The sequence below is a fragment of the Eretmochelys imbricata genome, chromosome 15, assembly GCF_965152235.1.
Source record: "Eretmochelys imbricata isolate rEreImb1 chromosome 15, rEreImb1.hap1, whole genome shotgun sequence".
In the NCBI taxonomy this organism is placed as follows: domain Eukaryota; kingdom Metazoa; phylum Chordata; order Testudines; family Cheloniidae; genus Eretmochelys; species Eretmochelys imbricata.
Window position 1 is genome coordinate 15,040,911 of NC_135586.1, and position 16,444 is coordinate 15,057,354.

The following is a 16,444-nucleotide window of genomic DNA, read 5'->3' on the forward strand; positions in this document are numbered from 1 at the left end:
GGGGCTAGGATAATCCATTTCCAGCACTCGAGTGGGGGGTATAGTTTGAGAGTTGGGATAATCCATTGCCCGTGAGAGGATGGATATCCAGCCCGGAAGTGAAGTCAACGTAGGCGCCGCCATATGTGTTACCTGATTGGAGCCCGGCGCTCCCGCGGGGAGTGGGGGATGCTCGCGAGAGGAGTGGTGAGGGAGTGGATAACATCGTAGGGTGCGCTCCGCCCTGCCCTGCGGCGCGCCCGCAACATGTCGGCCCCGGCGGTGGCGGCTCCTGCCGCGTCTGCCGGGCGGGGAAGCGGCTCCGGCTCCTCGCGGGGCTTTTACTTCAACACGGTGCTGTCGCTGTCCCGCTCGCTGGCCGTGCAGAGACCCGCTCCCCTGGAGAAGGTAACGGGGTCGCCTTTGCGCCTCCCATCCCTCTCGGGGCGGCAGGTGTCCTGCCGGTGGGGCGCCAGGGCGTGTCCCGTATGTGAGATGTACGTCATGTCTGTGGGGTAGCGTGTGCCCCTTGTGGGGGGCCCGTGTCCTGCGTGGAGCGCGGTGCGCGCCCTGTGGTAGGTGTTTCATGCCTGGGGGTGTCCTACGTGTGGGGGACGTGCGTCGTGTGAGGCAGCGGGTGTGTCATGCCTGGGGGTGGAGCCCGTGTGTCGCGGAGTGTTAAGGTTTATGTGTGTGGACGCTGGATCTATGCGTGATGTTTGTGTGGCTCACCTGTAGGGAAACCAAGCTAAGAGCTTGACTGACGTTGGTTTCAGGTTATGAACGTTGATGAATGTTCAAGAAGATTTTAAAAATATCCCGGTGGTTTTGCTTTTGAAGAACACTTGTCCTAACAACCTGCTGAGAGAAAGTTTTCCCCAGGTACCTAAGGAACCTAGTTTTTTAGGGGGAATTAGTAGAACAATAATTAGGTCTGTTTTTATGGTATGTATAAGAATCAAGTTCTTTTCGCCTGTGTCACGTCAAGTTAAAGCAACACTCTTTGTTTAGGTTTCAGAGTAGCAGCCATGGTAGGAAATGCAGTGGATCTAATTTACCTAGATTTCAGTAAGGCGTTTGATACCGTGCCATATGGGGAATTATTAGTTAAATTGGAAAAGATGGGGATCAATATGGAAATTGAAAGGTGGATAAGGAATTGGTTAAAGGGGAGAGACTACAATGGGTCATACTGAAAGGTGAACTGTCAGGCTGGAGGGAGGTTACCAGTGGAGTTCCTCAAGGATCAGTTTTGGGACTAATTTATTTAATCTTTTTATTACTGACCTCAGCACAAAAAGTGGGAGTGTGCTAATAAAGTTTGCGGATGATACAAAGCTGGGAGTTATTGCCAGTTTAGAGAAGGACCGGGATATCATACAGGAGGATCTGGATGACCTTGTAAACTGGAGTAATAGTAATAGGATGCAATTTAATAGTGAGAAGTGTAAGGTTATGCATTTATGGATTAATAACAAGAATTTTAGTCATAAACTGGGGACGCATCAATTAGAAGTAATGGTGGAGGAGAAGCACCTTGGAGTATTGGTTGATCATAGGATGACTATGAGCTGCTAATGTGATGTGGCCGTGAAAAAAGCTAATGCGGTCTTGGGATGCATCAGGCGAGGTATTTCCAATAGAGATAAGGAGATTTTAGTACCGTTATACAAGGTACTGGTGAGACCTCATCTGGAATACTGTGTGCAGTTCTTGTCTCCCATGTTTAAGAAGGATGAATTCAAACTGGAACAGGTACAGAGAAGGGCTACTAGGATGATCCGAGGAATGGAAAACTTGTCTTGTGAAAGGAGACTCATGGAGCTTGGCTTGTTTAGCCTAACTAAAAGAAGGTTGAGGGGAGAGAAGATTGCTCTCTATAAATATATCTGAGGGGTAAATACCGGAAAGGGAGAGGAATTATTTAAGCTCAGTACCAATGTGGACACAAGAACAAATGGATATAAACTGGTCATTGGGAAGTTTAGACTTGAAATTAGATGAAGTCTTCTAACCATCAGAGGAGTGAAGTTTTGGAATAGCCTTCCAAGGGAAGCAGTGGGGGCAAAAGATCTATCTGGCTTCAAGATTAAACTCAATAAGTTTATGGAAGAGATGGTATGATGGGATAACATGATTTTGGTAATTAATTGATCTTTAAATATTCATGGTAAATAGGCCTAATGGCCTGTGATGGGATGTTAGATGGGGTGGGATCTGAGTTACTACAGAAAATTCTTTCCTGGGTATTTGGCTGGTGAATCTTGCCTATATGCTCAGGGTTTAGCTGATCACCATATTTGGGGTCGGGAAGGAATTTTCCTCCATGGCAGATTGGAAGAGGCCCTGGAGGTTTTTCGCCTTCCTCTGTAGCATGGGGCACGGGTCACTTGCTGGAGGATTCTCTGCTCCTTGAAGTCTTTAAACCACAGTTTGAGGACTTGAGTAGCTCAGACATAGGTGAGAGGTTTTTCGCAGGAGTGGGTGGGTGAGATTCTATGGCCTGTGTTGAGCAGGAGTTCGGACTAGATGATCATAATGGTCCCTTCTGACCTTAGTATCTATGAATCTGTATCCGCAAAAAGAAAAGGAGCACTTGTGGCACCTTAGAGACTAACAAATTTATTTGAGCATAACCTTTTGTGAGCTACAGCTCACTTCATTGGATGCAAATAAATTTGTTAGCCTCTAAGGTGCCACAAGTACTCCTTTTCTTTTTACTCTTTGTTTAATGCATGGTATTGGTATGTAATGGAGGTAGGAATGTGTAAGGCTAGGTTGATGGCAAGTGTGCTGTTACAGCAGGTTTTAGCATAGTTGGACTACGCATAGGACGTCTCCCAAGGGTGCTGAGTAGGACATGGTACCTGCAGATCATCAGTTTGGTCTAGGCCTTTAGGCCTCTGGGTATGTCTGTGTTAGGCTTCTTACCTTGAGTTAATTAGCGGTCAGTTTAAAAATGTCTAGTGAAAGCAAGCCTATGAGAGCAAAGCCTACATATGTGAATGTTAGGCCTGGAATAGGTCCTTAACGCAGGTGTTTAATGCTCACAAAGAACAGTTAGCTCGTCAGAGCTCTTTTTCTTTTGTAGTACATAACAATGATAAAATGAGAAGTTATAATTTGCTAGATTATTACTGCACATAAAGCTAAACTAAAACTAAACTAAACTAAATTAATGGGTAGTTGAATTTTCCAAAATGAAAATTCTGCATTAATATAAACAGTATCTGACTTGTCCCTAGTCAATTCTTGTACATTTTTAGAATTAATTTTGTTTGATGGACCACCAAGACGTCTATCTCTGATGTGGTAATCCACTAAAAAGAAAGTCCTCTCATTACAGATTCACCGGTATTTAAAGTATTTTATGGGAACCTGAGTTACGGTTATTATTTGATTTTTAAGGGATACTGTCAGATTATTTATCGGTGAATACACTTGTTGTGTTGTTAAAAACTATCGAGATTATTAAAAATAAAAGAAAATAACTAAATTTATTTTTTTACTATTTGAACAATTTTATGTGACGCAGAAGATTAACTGTGAGTAAGCTACGAACAATGTAGTTAGGAGAAAAGGCTGTGTTTGTAGGATCACTGGCAGTATTGTGATGGTTAAGGTTCCCAGAATTAGATCAGTTTGTGGATGACAGGGGATGGATCACTGGAGAATTGCCATATTCTGTTCATTCCCTCTGAAGAATGTGGCATTGGCCACGGTCGGAAGACCGGATACTGGGCTAGATGGACAATTAGCCTGACCCAGTATGGCCGTTTGTATGTTACAATGAACAACAGGTGGCAGTCATAAGATACAATGCATAACTTCTTTCAAAAAAAAACAATTTAAAATGCAGGCACTTCGTTAATATAACAAAATTTTACATTTATGCCTGGTTTCAGAGTAGCAGCCATATTAGTCTGTATCCGCAAAAAGAAAAGGAGTTCTTGTGGCACCTTAGAGACTATTTATTTATTTATTTATTAGAGAATTTATTAGAGAATATTAGAGAATTTATTAGAGAACATTTATTAGAGAATAAGCTTTCGTGAGTTACAGGTCACTTCATTGGATGCATGCAGTGGAAAATACAGTGGGGAGATTTTATATACACAGAGAACATGAAACAATGGGTGTTACCATACACACTGCAGGGGGGAGCACGCGCGGAACCTTTTGTAGTGATAATCAAGGTGGGCCATTTCCAGCAGTTGACAAGAACGTGTGAGGAACAGTGGGGCGGGGGGAAATAAACATGGGGAAATAGTTTTACTTTGTGTAATGACACATCCACTCCCAGTCTTTATTCAAGCCGAAGTTAATTGTGTCCAGTTTGCAAATTAATTCCAATTCAGCAGTCTCTCCTTGATGTCTGTTTTTGAAGTTTTTCTGTTGAAGAATTGCCACTTTTAGGTCTGTAGTTGAGTGACCAAAGAGACTGAAGTGTTCTCCGACTGGTTTTTGAATGTTATAATTCTTGACATCTGATTTGTGTCCATTTATTCTTTTACGTAGAGACTGTCCAGTTTGGCCAATGTACATGGCAGAGGGGCATTGCTGGCACATGATGGCATATATCACATTGGTAGATGTGCAGGTGAATGAGCCTCTGATAGTGTGGTTGATGTGATTAGGCCCTATGATGTTGTCCCCTGAATAGATATGTGGACACAGTTGGCAACGGGCTTTGTTGCAAGGACGGGTTCCTGGGTTAATGTTTTTGTTGTGTGATGTGTGGTTGTTGGTGAGTATTTGCTTCAGGTTGGGGGGCTGTCTGTAGGCAAGGACTGGCCTGTCTCCCAAGATCTGTGAGAGTGATGGGTCATCTTTCGGGATAGGTTGTAGATCCTTGATGATGCGTTGGAGAGGTTTTAGTTGGGGGCTGAAGGTGATGGCTAGTGGCGTTCTGTTATTTTCTTTGTTGGGCCTGTCCTGTAGTAGGTAACTTCTGGGTACTCTTCTGGCTCTGTCTGTCTGTTTCTTCACTTCAGCAGGTAGGCATTGTAGTTGTAAAAACGCTTGATAGAGATCTTGTAGGTGTTTGTCTCTGTCTGAGGGGTTGGAGCAAATGTATCGTAGAGCTTGGCTGTAGACAATGGATCGTGTGGAGTGGTCTGGATGAAAGCTGAAGGCATGTAGGTAGGCATAGACGTCAGTAGGTTCCTGGTGTCGGGTGGTGTTTATGTGACCATCACTTATTAGCACCGTAGTGTCCAGGAAGTGGATCTCTTGTGTGGACTGGTCCAGGCTGAGGTTGATGGTGGGATGGAAATTGTTGAAATCCTGGTGGAATTCCTCAAGGGCTTCTTTTCCATGGGTCCAGATGATGAAGATGTCATCAATGTAGCGCGAGTTGAGCAGGGGCATTGGGGGACTAGAGCTGAGGAAGCGTTGTTCTAAGTCAGCCATAAAAATGTTGGCATACTGTGGGGCCATGTGGGTACCCACAGCAGTGCCGCTGATGTGAAGGTATACGTTGTCGCCAAATGTGAAATAGTTTTGGGTGAGGACAAAGTCACAAAGTTCAGCCACCAGGTTTGCCGTGACATTATCGGAGATACTGTTCCTGATGGCTTATAGTCCATTTTTGTGTGGAATGTTGGTGTAGAGGGCTTCTACATCCATCGTGGCCAGGATGGTGTTTTCAGGAAGATCACTGATGGATTGTAGTTTCCTCAGGAAGTCAGTGGTGTCTCAAAGACAGCTGAGAGTGCTGGTAGCGTAGGGCCTGAGGAGGGAGTGTACATAACCAGACCATCCTGTTGTCAGGGTGCCAATCCCTGAGATGATGGGGCATCCAGGATTTCCGGGTTTATGGATCTTGGGTAGCAGACAGAATACCCCAGGTCAGGATTCTAGGGGTGTGTCTGTGCGGATTTGTTCTTGTGCTTTTTCCGGGAGTTTCTTGAGCAGATGTTGTAGTTTCTTTTGGTAACCCTCAGTGGGATCAGAGGGTAATGGCTTGTAGAAAGTGGTGTTGGAGAGCTGCCTGGCAGCCTCTTGTTCATATTTTGACCTATTCATGATGACGACAGCACCTCCTTTGTCAGCCTTTTTGATTATGATGTCAGAGTTGTTTCTGAGGCTGTGGATGGCGTTGTGTTCTGCATGGCTGAGGTTATGGGGCAAGTGATGCTGCTTTTCCACAATTTCAGCCCGTGCACGTTGGCGGAAGCACTGTATGTAGAAGTCCAGTCTGTTGTTTCGACCTTCAGGAGGAGTCCACCCAGAATCCTTTTTGTAGTGTTGGTAGGAAGGTCTCTGTGCATAAGTATGTTGTTCGGAGGTGTGTTGGAAATATTCCTTGAGACAGAGACGTCGAAAATAGGATTCTAGGATTTATGCCTACTTTCTATACAGCCATTCGCCTCTGACATGCGTATTTGGAAACTATGACCCCATCAATGACTGTGAAGTCTTATGATAAATCGGAAGCCCCAGCATGCAATATAGTTCTGTGCAGAGGACCAAACACACTGAAACTACCAGGCACAGAGTTTACTAATGTGAATGCTTACTTCTCATTTACGTAAACTACTCAGAATATGAAGCAATATGCCTGGTATTAACTGTTGGCAGGGACAGACTCTTAGACTGTAAGCCCAGTGGAGTAAATTTTAAGCCCCCCCTCCGTTTTCTTTACAGCACCAAACACACAGATGGTGCTTACCTGACAATGTCACCTTCAATTGTGACCCAAAATAAAAATAAATATTTTCCCAAAGTGCTTGAGACCAGAACTATAACAACTAAAGAACCTGAAAGTGAAATTCAGTGGGGGGAGGGAAAAAGAGTGAAACTGATTTATTTTCTCTTGTCCTTAAATTGTGGGAAATGCAAAAAGTAAACAAAAAGCATAAAAATAACAAACTGGATTTTTTAAATTTCACATAAGAACCTATGGTGTTCTTTTAATGACAGCAGTCAAAACAATGTCATTTGTGTGGATATGATAAAATATTTTAACAGTAAGCAATGCTCAACCTTAACCATAACACCTGAGTGGTGTGGAGAAAGCATTTTTGGCAGTCACTGCACATTGAGCAGATGTTACCAGACAACTATCGACGATGACTCCAAGATCTTTCTGGATTGATAACAGCTAATTTAGACCCCATCATTTTACACGTATAGTTGGGATTATGTTTTCCAGTGTGCATTACTTTGCACTTATCAACACTGAATTTCATTTGCTATTTTGTCACCCAGTCATCCAGTTTTGTGAGATCCCTTTGTAAGTCTTTGCAGTCTGCTTTGGATTTAGCTATCTTGAGTAATTTTAGCTTGTCTGCAAATTTGCCACCTCACTGTTCACCCCCTTTTTCAGATTTTTTTATCAGTATGTTGAACAGCACAAGATCCTTGGGGATGCTGCTTTTATGTTTCTGTATTATAAATTAATGCATATTGTTTGTGAACCTGTTCAGTGTTAGAGAAGTTTGGATGAGAGAACCATGAAATACAGTGCTTTGAAAATCTGAATTGCAAATGAAATGACACTTATCCAGTAAGACATATTGAATACTCTTATATAATAGTTCATAATAAAAATAACTGTTTTTTCCTTTCTGATCTTACAATAGAAAATACTCCTTTTCGGATATTAAAAGACTTGGTCAACGTTTTTTCAACCTGACTGCCTACAGTTAGGCACTTAAATAAGAAGTGACCTGACAGACAAAGGTAGTGAGCACCCCTTTTCAATAGCATCAGTGGGGTCTGTGGATGCTCAACACTTTTGAAAGTCAGGCCATTTTGATGACTTGTCTTTACATGTTTCTCCTTTTAAATAATGTCTCCTTTCAGTACATAAAGCAGACATCTGCGAGATTTTATATATTCTGTGGTTGCATATTCAGTAGATATGGAAGCAGATACTACAGTAGTAGGCAAGGTAATGGTAGAATAATACTTAGGTCTAGCAACTTATTCTGTTACATGGTTACAAGGATTTGAACAATACTTGTAGGCAATACTGCTTGCTTTAGCAATACTGTGTATGAAGAAAACATCTCTGTCGCAATGACAACATCTACTTACACCCATGGTTAAGAAAAGGTTTCTGTATTCAAGGGAGATGAGCAAATATAGTGATATATAGCCCTATTGTGCATTTATTGCACATCCAGAAACCCAGTGAATTCAGTGGAAGGGAGTTTTCCGTGCACAAGGAATGCAGGATTGGGCCCTGTCATATACTATATGATGTTTATGCAAAGTTTCAAGATTTCCAGAAAGACTTCTTGGGGACCTAAAGACTATACAATTGTAGAAGAAAATTGTTAATTTACCCTAAGTATAAAAGTGGACAGTTGACATCCATTCTTTCCTTTCTTACTAAACATCATTCTTCTCTTCCACTGGAACCTGGTTATTTTCATTAAAAAGCTGAATAATAAAGGACATTTGGTGTGGAATTGACTCTTTGAATTGACATGATGCAGTAAACTCAGTGTTCTGCCCTGAAAAACATTAGCAATGGCATGGGGGCTACCCTGAGGAAATTGTGGAAGCCCCATGGCCCGGTATGTTTAAAAGACTAGAGAATGTACTGTATGGAAGAATCCTGCTTTGGCAGGGGAATGGCACAATGACCTTTTAGGTCTCTTCCATCTCTGATTTCTAAGAATGAAAAGCCAGGGCTTTTAATTTGGTTTTCTTAGGCTATGTCTGCATTACAGATGAGAGGTGTCATTCCTGTGCTTGTGTACACATACTCAAAGTAATTCAATGAGAGCTAGCCGACATATAAACAGTGGTGTAGCTTCGGTAGCTCCATGGGCAGTGGCAATGGAGGCAGTTTCAGGTGGGTTTGTACTTTGCACAGCTCAGCCAGGCCTTTGCTGTTGCTGCCCATACTACTGCAGCTATGCTTTCTCATGGAACTAGTGCGAGACTGTGTACGTGAGCTAGTTCATAGTGTAGACATAGCCATAGGGTCGCTTGTGGGTATTGGCAGTCATAGTTTTAATGTGTGCATTATGCGTTCCTGAATGCGGTGTTCTAACATTCCATTTTTTTTTCCTTTCTGCAGGTGCAGAAGCTGCTATGTATGTGCCCTGTGGATTTCCATGGGATTTTCCAGCTAGATGAGCGCCGCAGAGATGCTGTGATTGCTTTGGGAATTTTTCTCATTGAGTCTGACCTTCAGGTACAACTTTCCCTCATTTTAATTTTCTTCAGCTGAAGTACTTTTGAATAAATCTTTAAATGGGGTTGATTGGTGAATGAAATGTTAGGTATGGATGTTTCTTGCTTGAAATAAGACATGGCAAAGTATGAAAGTGAATGTAGCCTCTATCTAGGCCTACGGGACCTGACATTTAGAAGGGGTTGCACAAAAATGTAATGTGCAATTGCTTGCTTAAATTTTCACACACATTATGTTTAAACATATACCTACATCTGACAATCAGGCCCATAATTTCCTTTTTATGCATGGGAGGGATTAGGATGAAAACCTATACACATAATGCTGTTTGTTCTTCACGAACATTCATCTTAAACATCTGGCCTCTCTGGGACAGGCAGCCATGATGTTTCCATGAGCTGATGCGAAGGCTTCAGTATGCCCTAAAGGTGGTATCATCTCTAGAAGGAGGGAGATGTGATGCCTTAAGTACCTGATCCAAAATCCATTGAACTCAATGTGAATCTTTTAATTGGCTTCAGTGGGTTTTGGATCAGGCCATAAGACACTTCTGTTTCAGCCTCCCAGGTGATCTAGATCAGAGGTGGGCAACCTACGGCCCGCGGGACTGTCCTGCCCGGCCCTTAAGCTCCTGGCCCCTCCCCTGCTATGCCCCCTCCCCCGCAGCCTCAGGTTGCTGTGATGCCGGCGCTCTGGGTGGTGGGACTGCGAGCTCCTGCCGGGCAGCGCGGTTGCGAGAGCTGCCGGCCTGCTCCGGCGCTCTTGACTGCGCGCAGCATGGCTGGCTCTGGCTGGGCAGCACGGCTACCAGTCCTGGTACTCTGAGCGGCATGGTAAGGGGGTGGGGAACGGGGGGGTTGGATAAGGGGCAGGAGGTCCTGGGGGGCAGTCAGGGGACACGGGGCGGTTGGATAGGCGTGGGAGTCCCGGGGGGCCTGTCGGGGGTGGGAGTGTGGATAGGGGTCTGGGCAGTCAGGGGACAGGGAGCAGCGGCTGTTGGATAAGGAGTGGGGTTCCAGGGGGGCATTTGCGGGAGAGGACAAGGAGTCCTGGGAGGGGGTGATCAGGGGACAAGGAGTGGGGAGGGGTTTGGGTGGTTAGGGGTTCTGAGGGGGCAGTCAGGGGGTGGGAAGTGGGAGGGGGCAGATAGGGGTAGAGGGCCAGGCTGTTTGGGGAGGCACAGCCTTCCCTACCTGGCCCTCCAGACAGTTTCAGAACCCCAATGTGGCCCTCAGGCCAAAAGGTTTGCCCAGCCCTGATCTAGATGAATGCAATATTATTAACAGCTTTGCTGTTTAATTTTGTGATGTGAACTCATTACCAAGAACTGGGCAAACCACATCACTTGTAATGGAACTTGGCATTTATATGATGCTTTATGTATTCAAAGCATTGAACAAGTGTTAATCCGCCCCTGTGAGGGAAGTTAGCACTGTCCCCAATTTATACATTTGGAAACTGAACGCCTGTGCTGAGAGGTTAAGTGATTTGCTCAAGGCTATGGAGTGCTGGCATTAGAATTTGGGAATTTCCACTCTGTTTTAGGTTTCAGAGTAACAGCCGTGTTAATCTGTATTCGCAAAAAGAAAAGGAGGACTTGTGGCACCTTAGAGACTAATCAGTTTATCTGAGCATAAGCTTTCGTGAGCTACAGCTCACTGCATCCGATGACGTGAGCTGTAGCTCACGAAAGCTTACACTCTGTTTTAGCAATCTAGCAAAATAATTTTCTGCTTCTTGTTAGACTCAAATCAACACACTAGACAAAATATCAAGACATATAATCATCCTCAAATTACATGATAGACCAACAGTGTCCTGTCTCATTTAGCAATTGGTAGGATGGAACAATTTTATTTATAGCATTGAACTAGTTACATGATTTACCTTATCTGTATTAAATCAGTTATGCGATATTTAGGCAGCCTGTAAGTAATCATTAGATGACTTGAGTTCTATATATAGTCCTATACCCGTCCTCTGCATGACTCATGTATATTGAAACTGTTACTCAATTTTTATCTTCCATTTCAAACAAATGTTTTCTCTTTCAGCACAAAGATAGTGTGGTCCCTTATCTTCTCCGGCTTCTGAGGGGTCTTCCCAAAGTACAGTGGATAGAAGAAAGCACTGCACGAAAAGGCAGAGGTGGTTTTAAGTTTTACTCTTCAGAGTGTGTGCTTGGGAAATAGAATTAAGTTCTGGGCTGAGTGCAAAAGGATGTGATCAGCTCCCTTGTGTTTTTAGCTGTTGACATAACTGCCTGTATTGGAAAGATACAGCAGTAAAACTGATTCTTCTTGAGAGGCCAGAAAGGAAGTTGAATAGCTCACACCTTTCCTGATGTCAGCTTAGCTGCTTTCCAAATAATTCAATACCAGTCAGTCACATCTTCAGGGCTAAGTTGTTAGGAGACAGTATAATGACTAGAGTGGAGAGTGACGGTCAAGATTCTTGGGGGCTATTCCCAGCTTTGCCGCTGGTTTGTTGTTCAATCTTGGGTAAAACACTAAACTTCTTGGAGTCTTAATGTACCTATCTTTAAAATGGTAGAGAGAGTACTTCTCTACCGTGTAGGGGTATGTAAGGGTTAGTTTGCTAATGTTTGTAAAAGTATTTTGAAACCCTGAAAAGCTCCAAATTAGAGTGCATGCTGTTGTTCGTTTGTTTGTTTTTATTAAATTATGCTTGACGTATTTAGGGTTTTCCCTTTTCACAGCACGGCTTTAGAGACTGGAAACTCCTGTTTCTCCCTTCTTCAGGAAAGACTAACCCCACCTGTCTGATATGTTTTTCTTAGGGCATTTGGCTCTCCTCTCGAATCTCACTTTCCTACCAGGGAACAACTCTGAACTTCATAGTTTGCAACTTTCTGACGTCAGCTGGTTTTTGTACTTTCCTCTCCTGCTGAGAATGTCCAGCCTTCTCTGTTTAAATCCTCTTAGAATGAGTTATGCAGGTTCTTTTCAGATTCAAGCTTAGTTTCAGCAAGGATTGGTAGGAGTCCTTTATTAAAATCTTTGCCACCTGAAAGGCACATTTACTCAAACACCGCTGGCTTTTTTTGTCCAAGAGATACAAATGATGCTATTGTCTTGTCTGCCCTCCAGTCTATTATTGGCACCAGTGGATAGCCTGTCAGGGTATAATGTGTCAGTTAAGTTGTTACTTGTCAACATATCCTGCCTTGCAGCGTATGTCAGTCTTCTCCTAGGGCCTGATCCTTCAGCCCTATGATTATTAAACAATAGGGTTTCTCCTGCATGTTGGGAAGACACTGGTTTTTCTGAAACAGCTACACAGCTTTATAGGTTGTTGCAACAATGACTATTCCATATTAGCAAATCTGTCTGCTTCTGTTGCGCTTGCTCGTTTTTCTTTATTGCATCTTTCATTAGTTCTCAGACTTGGAATCAATATGCCTTTCTTGCTTTCTTTCTCACTTTTTTTCAACACTTGAATTTGTTCATTGTGTGAATGTTAATGCCAGATGACTACTTTATTTTCAGTCTTTGTCTTCTGCCATGACTTATATATGAAACAAACATTTTTATTCCCTCTAAAGCAACATATTTCTCTTGTTTTTTGCTAATTATTGGCTCAAGGGTATGATTTAAATCTTTGTGTATCTGTCAGTTACTCAACCGCTGACTTGCTTGATTTAGCTGTGCCATGGGGCATTGCTGAAAGTCTGCCTTATGATTTCTTGTGACAATAATAAAATATTACTTCTTATTTTCAAATGGCTGACCCAAGTACTATTGTAATGTTTTCTCTCCTCTCTCCACCCTTTCCCTCCCCACTTCTGTAGGCATGCTTCCGGTTGCAGAAAACTTCAGCTTCTGCTTGGTGACTTTGTTGTCAGATGTTGCCTATAGGGATGCCACTCTTAGAGAACAGGTAGAGTTAACTGAAATATTTTGATGTGCACTCTTAGATCTCTGCTGCTTAAATAACTATTTCAAAAAGGTGAAAAAAGGGTTTAAAATAAAGAATACCATGGCAGCTTTTCTTCACAAAGGATGCGGTCACATAAACACTGCAGTTGAATAACTTTACTTCTGTGAATAGTCCTGTTGTGCTCAAAAGTTACTCACACGTGTCTTTTGAGGTTTGAGCCCAAAAACATTGCCCATAACAAAGCCAAGTGACTTAAAATGAATGTGTTTGATACCGGAGTTGGAGATATTGCTTTCTCAAAATGCTAATACTTATGAGTTATTTAGGATATTACTTTAGCTAAGGAGGCTTCTTTAGTTAAATGAGTTAGAGAGAAACATATCTTTGTTTTATACAGTATCAAAAACCCATTCAATTTAAAATATGTGAAGTTCAAAATTAATATTCGCAAGTTTCATTTGACGTAATGTAATGATCTGGCATGTGCTAGCTTTAAAGTGTTCACTGAAGAATGTTTTTGTATGTCTGTCTTGGTTGTTTTAGGTTTTAGAGGCAATTCTGCAAGTGATGCAGTTCCTGCTAGGAATGTGCCAGTCCCCACAAAACCAGGAAAAAGGTATTAGGACAGTTCTTTAAATTGGTGTTTCATCTTTATTGTAGCTTCATCTGAACTTCACTTACTCTCTAACCTTCACCACAATTCTGTTTAAAAAGTGTATTATATAACTAGCATTCACCATTGGGTCTGTAATTGATGACAGAATGTCCATAATTGGTGAGAGTATTCTGACTTTTGTTTGTATGCTGATTGGTAAATTTTGAGCTAAGCTGGACAAACATATTTACATATATGACATAAATTAGCTATTCTTCCCCTAATAATGCAAGTCTGGCTTTGTGATGTATATTGTGCTGTAATGCTTTTAGTGAGCTTGTAGCAAAGCTGGCAACAGGAAGTCATAAGCTGCTATGCATTAAGAAAGATATATGGCCTAATTTTGTTTTCCAGAATACTTGTGCAAATATGCAGTGCCGTGTCTGATTGGAATTTCACGAGCATTTGGTCGCTACAGCAATTCAGAAGAGTCTCTCCTCTCAAAGCTTTTCCCTAAAGCTCCTCCACATTCCCTGAAAGTCCCAGAAGAACTTGAAGGAATTCGCAGACGTTCTTTTAATGATTTTAGATCAATTCTTCCCAGCTCTCTTCTCACTGTCTGTCAAGAAGGATCCTTAAAGAGAAAGACCAGCAGCGTGTCCAGCATCTCACAGGTTTGTGTGGCCACCTTTACAATGAAGACAGCACTTAAACCCTTTTCTGTTCTTCGGTTGAATTAAGAGATGGTCAAACTTATGTTCACTGACAGTCATTCAATGTTATACTTGAACAGATTCAAAGCTTTCTCCCTGAACCACAGAATAATTGATGACAGTTAAGCTAGTTACCTCCATATTAAGAGTTTTCACTTGGAAGATCTCAAAGAACTTGCAATCATTAAGCCTCACGCTATCCCTGTGTAGCAGGTATAATAAGGCATACCTGTTTAGCAGATGGGAAAGTTAGAGAAGTTAACAGTTTGAGTTTTCAGAGGTGATGAGCACCAACAATGCCCTCTAAGTGTGCACCCCCTTTGGAAAATCAGACTTCAGATGACCTGCGCAGAATCACAGAATGAAGCCTTAGCAGAGTTGGGCGTAGACCCCAGGAATCCTGATGACTCCTGCATTCCCTTAACCAGGACACTCACTCCCTTCTTCATCTGTGCCCCTTTGTTTGAAGTTGTGGCCTGACTCAAGCCTGATTCTGAGAGTTACTGAGCACTCAAAACTCCCATTGACTTCAGTAGGCGTTGGGGACTCATCAACACCTTTCTGGATATATTAATGATGATATGCATTTTTTAAAAGAGAAAATATATTTGAGTCCACATCATCTTAAAGTTCTCAAGGCTTCACTAGCCTTTAATGATAAAGTACAACTATTGCCTTGTGTTTCAGGTCAGTCCTGAACGTGGAATTCCCCCTCCCAGCTCCCCTGGAGGATCTGCCATTCATTACTTTGAAGGTAAAGCTGAAGCTTCCAGTCTTTACTATTTCGCCAAGGAGCAGTGTGTTTTTTGTCACTCTTTACCAATAGGAAGGCTAGGGAACCCAAACCTCCATGCATTCTCTTTGCCTTCAAGGTTACTGGTAGTAATTCTTTGGCATGTACGTGGTAGAGTTCTGATACATTTTTGCATTAACAAGTTGTTGGATAATCTTTATTTCCAGCAACAGTGGTTTCCAACAACAATGTTTTTTTGTCTAGCTTCCAAGAGAGACATTATTTTCTGACTGCTAAGTAGTCTATGCCTAGTCCTAGAGAGCTTAATCGCACTGGGGCAAAACATAGTTTAGAAGATTAGGCAGAATAACTTTATATAACAAATGTTTTATATTGTACAGCTAAAATGGCAGACTGAGGATTGGAATCTTGAATCCTGTTTGATGGCAGGTTGCATAAGCCCAAAGTAACGTACCTTACTTGAAGTAAAATTGGTATGTGTAAGTTATAGGAAGTCTTACTTTGTCATGGAAAAGTCAAAGGCAAAACTCACAAAAGGGAGATCTTAAAAGGCTATACTGACTGTGTATGTACTCATTGCTATGGATTCTAAAATCAAGTGGTAGAATTCCAGCTGCGAATGAGATAAGCCTGTCACCTTTCAGTGGGCCACTTGCTGAGCTGAAAAAATAAATTGGTACCCTTGATGAAGGGGGAGGAGAGTGAGCTCTGTACTTACTAGATCTTTCATTGTCTTTTGGCTTTGTTTACCCCTTTTGGGGGCCTTATTGTTTGGGCTCTTCCCAGCCTTTGACTGAATGGTGTTCTCCCTCTCCTGGGCAACTGTGGCTTAGGTTTGTCTCCTCCCTTTTATTTCTTATCTGTTCTTCCTATTAATAATTTCTGGAGGACCCTCCCTTCAGGATCAATAGTTTGGACAGGGGTTTCAGAGGAAGGCTGGCCTAATTACCTGGTCACGGGGCAGTTCATTTAATTCCTTCCTGTCTTAGGTCAGCCTGTATAACCCGTCATACCCACCTACACCTCTTCAGCTCAGGCATTCTCGTTTGGATTAAAAAAATAATAGGAAAGGGGGAGTTAGAGAATTCTTCTGCCGTTAATGAAAAATGTTGATGAATGGGCCATACTGTGGATTAGGCCATATGTATCTGGAACTTCTTAGGGGCTCTCTTTCTGAACCATAGGAACTATAATACTGGAACAGGCCAATAGTGCCTCTACTTAGGTATTTTGCTTTCAGCACTAGCTTCTATCAAATGCTTCAAAGGCAGATAAACCTTGCATTATTCCCCATAATGCACCTGGACAATTACAGACCTGTATATTATGTTTTTACTGACCCGGGTTTG

The 16,444-nt window shown here is 42.4% G+C and overlaps 1 protein-coding gene across 7 annotated transcripts in view; it reads left to right on the forward strand.

Moving 5' to 3' along the window:
- Positions 1 to 179: 179 nt before the first annotated feature.
- The window catches only part of PI4KA (phosphatidylinositol 4-kinase alpha), a 96,318-nt gene continuing 80,053 nt past the window's right edge, over positions 180 to 16,444 (forward strand). For 2 of the 7 annotated variants that reach the window (XM_077835221.1, XM_077835222.1), the window contains exons 1-7: positions 184 to 387; positions 9,017 to 9,133; positions 11,188 to 11,281; positions 12,945 to 13,033; positions 13,577 to 13,649; positions 14,043 to 14,302; positions 15,029 to 15,095. In XM_077835221.1, coding sequence (XP_077691347.1) covers positions 247 to 387; positions 9,017 to 9,133; positions 11,188 to 11,281; positions 12,945 to 13,033; positions 13,577 to 13,649; positions 14,043 to 14,302; positions 15,029 to 15,095 — 841 coding nt within the window. In that variant the 5' untranslated portion in view covers positions 184 to 246. Of the gene's footprint in view, positions 388 to 534; positions 555 to 755; positions 862 to 9,016; positions 9,134 to 11,187; positions 11,282 to 12,944; positions 13,034 to 13,576; positions 13,650 to 14,042; positions 14,303 to 15,028; positions 15,096 to 16,444 lie in introns of those variants that run through there. The other 5 variants (XR_013348089.1, XR_013348088.1, XM_077835224.1 and 2 more) reach the window with 5 other exon arrangements.